Consider the following 7,960-nt stretch of genomic DNA (forward strand, 5'->3'; position numbering starts at 1 on the left):
AAAAAACCTGTAAAAGCTCCCCGGGTACGACTGCTCTCATCCTCTGGTGCTTTTCTTTTCTTTTTTCATCCTCCCTTGCCTCTCGCTGCAGAGGGACAAGACAGGTCCTCTTTGATCTGAGCGGATCAGCGGAGGAGAAGTGAATGAGTGAGAGAGAAGACAGAGAGAGATACTGTTGTGTCTGCCTATCCTTTTGGCTCGTACAACAAACACTGTTTCAGATTTGACTTTGCTTAATTAATTAGAGATTCTGTTTTACAGACGGACTGATCCTGGGCCAAAAGGTTTGAGAATGGAACTTCAAAGCACAGGGATTTGGGGCAGGGGGGAGGATTTAGCCTGCAGGACCCAGCCTGGTGCTGAGCCGTGTCCTCACTGAGCTGCGTTAGATCTGCTCTCGTTTAAAACATCTCCGTCTTATTACCCACAGTACACAAAGAGACAAACTGCCTCTGAAATTTGGGTATTGAGTTCAGGATTAATCCTGACAGGCATTCTCTACTTCAGAACGGGCCACTGTTAGACTCTGTCTTTCTCACTTTAAATTTGCTTGTGTTTTCAGACATAGACACAATTAGGATACCAGCATGTCTCTGAAGTCTAGCCTTAGGTTGTGATGGCAGAAGTTAGTCTATTTAAGCATTTATACAGCTTTATCCAGGCATATAGCTGATTTCCCGAAGTCTGCTCTTAAAGGGATAGTGCACCCAAAAATGATGACGTCTTTTGGTTAAACCTGTATGACATTTTTCCCCCTGTAAAAATGCACCACAAACCTAACCTCATATGACTATATTCAAAAATGTACAATAGCTATACAGACCAATATTCAAAGTGGTTATTGACTGAAAATCTTGCCTTAAGCCAAAGAACCCAAGTTGTACTTAAACTTGGCATGTCAGAGTTACATGTAAGAAACCAGTGCTGTTTAATGTAATTGATGTCGAAACTACCACATTGTGTTTTGATTTAAACTGCTTACATTTACATCTGCTGTCTTGGTTCCTCTCAATTCTTCATCATCTTACCTAAACATCTTAGAGAGTTTTTTCACACCATTGTTGTTGTTGTTGGCTCGCTTGTAAAGATGTTTTCAGGCGATCCATTGTGAAAGCACTGCCTTTGCACAAAAAAAAATGGCACTGAATTGAAATTTGGGCATGAGCAATGTGTGTGCCACATGTCAATTAATGCCTTCCCAGTCTCTAACAAAGTGTGTAGAGGAACATGTACTTCTGAGTTTAACATTGAGGATAAGATAGCAAATTTTGTATAAAGTGTGATTTATTTGATGTCCCACACTATACGACTGCGTGACTGTGTTTGTGACTGAACTGCAGTAGATGATATGGTTGGATTAAAAAATAACTAGGTGCTTGCATTCTCACTTAACTCTTTCCCTTTTTTGTCATACATGCACAATAACTTTTTTTTTTTTTTTTAAGGTGCATTTCAGTATTTTCCTCATTAAAGAAAAGCACTACGAAATAAATATCACTTTTGAACAATGTTTAAAATGATGTACAGTAACGTTAGATAAAGACATATCAGTGGTCTGTGAAAACCCATTGGATCACTTGACCAGCCAAATATTACTGGGTTTATCTTGACCCCATTATTGGAATCGTTCACTTTTTGAATAATTTATTCAAATAGCTGATTATGAATTGCACATTTCTACAATAGTATCTGTAACTGAACAGATTTGTGCTTTTGTGTGATTCTACATACAGAAGATGTCATTATAGGTCCAAGAGGACAGCATTATTGACTAAATTAAAAAACATGAAATATCTTACTTGAGTTCAGAGTTCCTCAACATTATGTGAATGTGTCCTCCTGCAGTGGCTCTGCCCCCTGAGAAGACTGACAGCTGCAGTGTGGAAGAGAGAATGCAGGACACTGAAGGCTCTGCCACCGTCGGCCCACACAAACAATTACAGTTTGAGGTCAGTATACACTACACATACATAGTGGGTAGGGCATACACTACCTTTTAAAAAAAGGTTAGTCTTTTTTCTTTTCTTTTTTGAAGATGTATATTAATCACACACACACAAGACTAATGCATTAATCAAAGTGGCTGCAAAGTGTGAAGACATTTTATTATGTTACAAAACATTTCAGATTCAAATAAATGCTGTTTTTTAAAACTTTCTATTCAATAAAGAATACTTTTTTTATTACAGTTTCAGTTTCCATAAAAATATTAAGCAGCACAACCTTTGATAATAATAAATAATGTTTCTTGAGCAGCAAATCAGCATATTAGAATGATTTCTGAAGGGACATGTGACACTGAAGACTGGAATAATGACTGCTTAAAATTTTATTTGAATGTGTGTGTTATAGGGCTGAACGATATTCGATTTTAACATCGACATCGCGATGTGCGAGTGAGCGATAGTCACATCGTCGGAACATGCGATGTGAAGGGTAGTAGCACAGTAGCACCAGCGGGAGATATTACGCGCTTCATGAGGCACGCGCGCGGTCTCTTGCTCTCTCTCCCTCTCTGCCTCTCTGCCGTGCACGCGCTGCGCGGTTTGGAGCACGTCTCGCGGGCGCGCTCGCTCTAGATTCCGGAGATTTTAACTAATTCGCGGGCCATCAGTGAGCCGCTATCAATATGCGGGAAAGTCCCGGAACTTCCGGTAGACTTGGGAGGTCTGTATCTATAATAATATCGGCATTAGAATTATAGATTTTTCATTAGGCTATTTTTTTGGTGCTCCCTCAGCTCTTGATGCGCGTGGTGGGAGTGGTGACGCTGACAGAGGCGGTAAAGCTGCTGTTTAAATGTGTTCGGCTTTTCTGTTTACAGAAACATGTTCTCTAATCTGATTAGAAGATTTAATACAAAATATATTAAAGCTTTATATCATTTTGTTTATTTCATATGATTATGGTGACCAACACCAACACTGTTTTACTTTGGCTAAGAAAAGTTGACTTAAAAGATTGTGAACCAAAATGCTTAAGTTGTTTTATAAAAAATATATTTATTTTAAGTTATATTGTTGTAAACCAATCAGGGGGTTGGTGTAAAGCTGCTGTTTTATTTAAAAATGTGTTCTGCTTTGTGTTTACAGAAATGTTCTAATTTTGGAATAAAATATTAAGTGACCTTTTTGTCACTTGTAATGAAGCTTGCTTATTAGTAAAATTATTAATATCATGGAATGGTAATTATTGTCTTTAGACTGGAGTTATGGCTCTCAATATCGCAATATATATCGTTGGGGAAAAAAATATCGCAATGTAATTTTTTTCCAATATCGTGCAGCCCTAGTGTGTTACTAAAACAACTATTATCATTGTTGTTTATTAATCAGGAGTTGGAGTGCGCTGTATCAGTTGAAGAAGATAACAGGCAGGAGTGGACTTTCACCCTCTACGACTTCGATAACAACGGCAAGGTCACGAGAGAGGTAAGACGTCTGAGACCTCTGCGCAGTAAAGACAGTGACTGATGTCTTTTGTCATGGGAAAGTCCAGCAACACAACACTAACAGGACACAATAAATATTAATGGATGTTGCTCTGTGTCTTTTTTCTTCCACCGTGTCACTGTCTCTGTCCTGTCTCTGCATCTCTCACTTTTCACTTTCTTTTACTCTCACTTTCTCACTGTTTCCCTCAGCCTCATAGTTGCTCTGCATTTACATTTCATTTTCACTTGCTAAATAGCCTCAGATGTATAGCATGCTTCATGTTTGCGTGTGAATGTGCTCTCCACTGCCGTCAGCATCTGTTTACCCTCCCTGAGGCTATGGAGATTCTGATTAACACGTTATTATGGACATGCCCGTGTATGAATTATGAATAATGCATGTATCTTATATATCACGTACAGGCTTGCAAAGCATATAAAAGACAGTGAAGATCTCTTAATTTACTGTTTTCTTTTTCCTCTCTACCTCTCTATGTCCAGGACATCACCAGTCTACTGCACACTATATATGAGGTGGTGGACTCCTCAGTGAATCACTCCCCCAGCAGCAGTAAGACCCTCAGGGTGAAACTCTCCGTCGCCCCAGACTCCAGCCCGAGATGGAGGAACGTCACCCAGACCAACACAGGTACACAGAGAGAGAGTGTGTTTTCCATGAATAAGATATATTTTTCTGAGCAATATCAGGGAGAACAAAACATTTAATTGTCATAATTTACCCACCCTCATGATTTTATTAAAAAAAGAGGTTTAGCTTTAGCAGAAAGTTGATTCCGTCAATAGGACTGTATTCTGAGTCTTCTGAAGCCATGTAAGGGACTGACTGAAATGTATAGGTGCAGTGTGTAATTTGCCATGATACTTTTGTTTTTCTTTTTCTTTTTTTGAGCTTGACACACATTCTCATTTTCTTTGGACCAGTGCAGCCTAGACATGTTGTTAAATACCAAATTATGTGCTCCATTTAAAAATAAAAACAATGAAGCGACATGAGGGTGAGTAGATAATGACAGAATTTTTGTCTACCACCTACACCATTGCCTTCCTCCTTTTCCCTGTCTTCCATGTCATTGTATATCTTGTAAGATGAGTTCATAGTCAAAGGCAGAATACGAGAGGGAGAAACAACACAAACCTCTGCAGCCCTGAGCTTTTGGATTTCTTTTGGAAAGTGCTATCTTATCCCTCTCTGAAAGTCTTTTGCTGTTTGAAAAATAAATATATCCACATTTAGCCACTTTCTTACTGTGTAACTTGGTAAAAAAACAATGTGATGGTGAACAGAAAGTACTCTAAAGAAACAGAAGTGTTTCTGTTTGTTTAGTGCTGTCATTTGGGCTATTTATACCCGTCATGTATTTGAAAGAGAAGAGTCTTTGAACAGCAGCTGTCTTAATGCAAATTCACAAGTGTGTGTTTTTTAGATTTATATGAGGCCTGAGGTTCAAAATAGAATAAATGAAGCATTGTTTTTTTTCTTCTTCTTCTTTTATGAACCTTCAAAGTAAATGGAAAACAGGGAACAAAGGTTTCTTTCTTATTTTGGTTGGTCTTTAAAGCTGCTGCAGTATATGTGCGCGTGTGTGATGCTGTGCAACTCAACAGCGTTCACTTTGATAAAGACCCCCCCCCCCCCCCCCCCCATCCTCTCTCTCTTTCTCTCTCTCTCTCTCTCTCTCTCTCTCTCTCTCAATCAGACACTCCCCATCCCAAGCACAAGGGAGAAAAGTGCATTGAGGACTCCAAGCCTTCAGATAAAAAGTCAAGAGCTTTTCTTAGGTAATTATAAAATGAACTTATTACACTACACATTAGTGTCTGGAATTACATAAAACATAAAGAATATAAGCTTTAAAGAAATTGACAAATGGACAATGATTGGTTCAAGCCTGCTTTGTGTATACAATGTCAGAGCAATGTACTTGCAGTCATTTCAACACAATGTTGCTGTATTAGGCGTTACCATGCTGACCACCACAACCAGCAGGGTTGCCAGCGGAACTGTGTGGATGAGAACTTGGAGAGAAGAAACCATTACCTTGACCTGGCCGGCATTGAGAACTACACATCCCGCTTTGGAACAGGTAAGATCTTGGATCTTTACATTGAGTAAATGGAGCCAATACATCTTCATCATTTAGGCCCTACTTACACCTGAATATTGGATCTGTCTTGTGTGATTCAGCATTTGTAGTGTACTGTGTGTATATATATATATATATATATATATTAGGGCTGTCAAAAGATTAATCGCGATTAATCGCATCCAAAATAAAAGTTTGTGTTTGTATAATATATGTGTGTACTGTTTATAATTATTATGTTTAAATATACACACACATTCATGCATATATTTAAGAAATATTTGCATTTATATACTGTATATACATTTATATAATTTATATTATTATAAATATTTTATATAACCAATATAACCAATTTTTCTTAAATATATGCATGATTGTGTGTGTTTTTATATAAATAATTATACACAGTACACACACATATATTATGTAAACACAAACTTTTATTTTGGATGCGATTAATCGTGATTAATCTTTTGACAGCCCTAATATATATATATATATATATATATATATATATATATATATATATATATATTGTGTGTGTGTGGTGATGAATACCTAACATGGTTGTAATAATAACTATTAAAATAACTATTTTGTGCTTTCTTTAGCAGCTCCTGCCACAGAACCAGCAAAACCCAACCACACCACACGTTCATCCAATCAGACACGCTCACGATCTCAAGAACCAGAGAATGGCCACGTTTACCCCGCTCACCATCGGCGCTCACAGACCATCTCTACGGATCCTCCTGCCGTCCTCACCCGGCACACACACGCAATCCGTTCCCCCAAAACGCACCGCCCACCGCCCACTCAGGCCTCTGCTGGTCGGGTGATGAGGAGAGGAGCGCCACCTCCCCCAGCGGTCCCCAAGCAGACCCCTCCGCACCAAAGCTCAGGCCCGTACCGACGGCACAAGCAGAGGCCTAAAGAAGGGCTGCACTATCGGGCTCTGGGGCCGACCGTGACGTCCGGCCCGGTAGTGGAGAAAGAGCATGTGAGGGATCTGCCTAGTCTGTTGCTGTATGAAGGAGGACAAGCTCAGGTGGTCCAGCGGCATGAGCATCATCATCATCATGAACATCATCATCACTATCATCACTTTTATCAGTCCTGAAGAGTGAAACCGCTTATAAATAAGAAGAAACATAAGAAACATGTAACAAATGATCTTAAATATTCTTGGTTATGGTCACATTGAGGCTGAGAAGGACACAAGGCATCATGTGCATGCCAAAGTGGCAGACAGTTTGTTCACATTTGTATATATAAGTGTGTGAGAGGTCATGTGTGTTGTTTTGAATGTGTGTTGATGTAGGCCTAGTCAGCTTAGGACAGGTTTACGTTCTACACAAGGGCTCTCTCTCTCTCTCTCTCTCTCTCTCTCTCTCTCTCTCTCTCTCTCTCTCTCTCTCTCTCTCATAATGCTTATCTGATTGGTCTGTTTGGTTGAAAAGGTGGTCAGCCCTGTTAAATGAAGAATTGTCAAATAGCTAAACCACTTTTGAAGGAATACAATTCCTTGGTTTTGTAATTTGTGTGTGTGTGTGTGTGTGTGTGTGTGTGTGTGTGTGTGTGTGTGTGTGTGTGTGTGTGTGTGTGTGTGTGTGTGTGTGTGTGTGTGTGTGGATCTGCTCTTTGTGTGCCTAAGGTGTCTTTTTTTTTTTACACTTATCCTGTTTTTTTGTTTGTTTTTTTTCACTGAAGACCACTTGAAAAGCACTTCTTGTGCCATTGCATTCAAGACACTTTATCTATGAAGAGCTTCTCTCCGAAACAACAGATCTGAATCAACACCTTTAAAAATGCAATACAGGACACATGTACAGACAGACCCTGTAAAGACGCTCAAACGGTCAGAGAGGACTTTGTTGAAGGACAAAATGAGAACTACACTCTACCAATCTACATGAAGGAAACAGAGCATCATAATCAGCTGCTACCTCTAGTATTATTATGGTTATCGGTATTATTGATATAATTTTTTATTATTCAGATTTTATTTTTATTTGTCTGTATGTTCTAATATGCCACCAATCTGCAGTTATGTTGAGATGTATTGGATTTAAATCCATTGTAAGCTTTATTACGGAAACATTTATATTAATTTTTTTTATTATTCTTTTTGTGTGTTTTCCTATCCCCGTAACTTTAAGCTAATTGCATTGTAAGACCACTAGGTATCAGAGTTTATGGTGTTATTATGTGTATCATACAATACGAGATCTTAAAATAATCTTCTGATGATTGTATAATAATGTTTTGAAATTTGTTAAAAAATTATTTATTTGAAAAACATATTCCTGTCATGTTTATGGCAAGTCAAATCAAAAGATTGGGAAACTTTGAATAGAGTTTATATTGTTTGACCCAATATATACATATGTTATCTTCTGCTTGTTTAGTTGTGGTTTCA

General features: G+C 38.5%; 1 protein-coding gene across 2 annotated transcripts in view; it reads left to right on the forward strand.

Moving 5' to 3' along the window:
- nkd1 (NKD inhibitor of WNT signaling pathway 1) overlaps positions 1–6,962 on the forward strand; it is a 53,362-nt gene extending 46,400 nt beyond the window's left edge. The window contains exons 7-12 of one of the 2 annotated variants that reach the window (XM_079639584.1): positions 1,846–1,949; positions 3,336–3,431; positions 3,935–4,082; positions 5,152–5,233; positions 5,411–5,538; positions 6,156–6,962. In XM_079639584.1, the coding sequence (XP_079495710.1) occupies positions 1,846–1,949; positions 3,336–3,431; positions 3,935–4,082; positions 5,152–5,233; positions 5,411–5,538; positions 6,156–6,661 (1,064 nt within the window). In that variant the 3' untranslated portion in view covers positions 6,662–6,962. Of the gene's footprint in view, positions 1–1,845; positions 1,950–3,335; positions 3,432–3,934; positions 4,083–5,151; positions 5,234–5,410; positions 5,539–6,152 lie in introns of both variants that reach the window. The other variant, XM_079639583.1, reaches the window with a different exon arrangement.
- Positions 6,963–7,960: the final 998 nt, after the last annotated feature.

Source organism: Phoxinus phoxinus (assembly GCF_949152265.1).
Source record: "Phoxinus phoxinus genome assembly, chromosome: 2".
Lineage (NCBI taxonomy): Eukaryota > Metazoa > Chordata > Actinopteri > Cypriniformes > Leuciscidae > Phoxinus > Phoxinus phoxinus.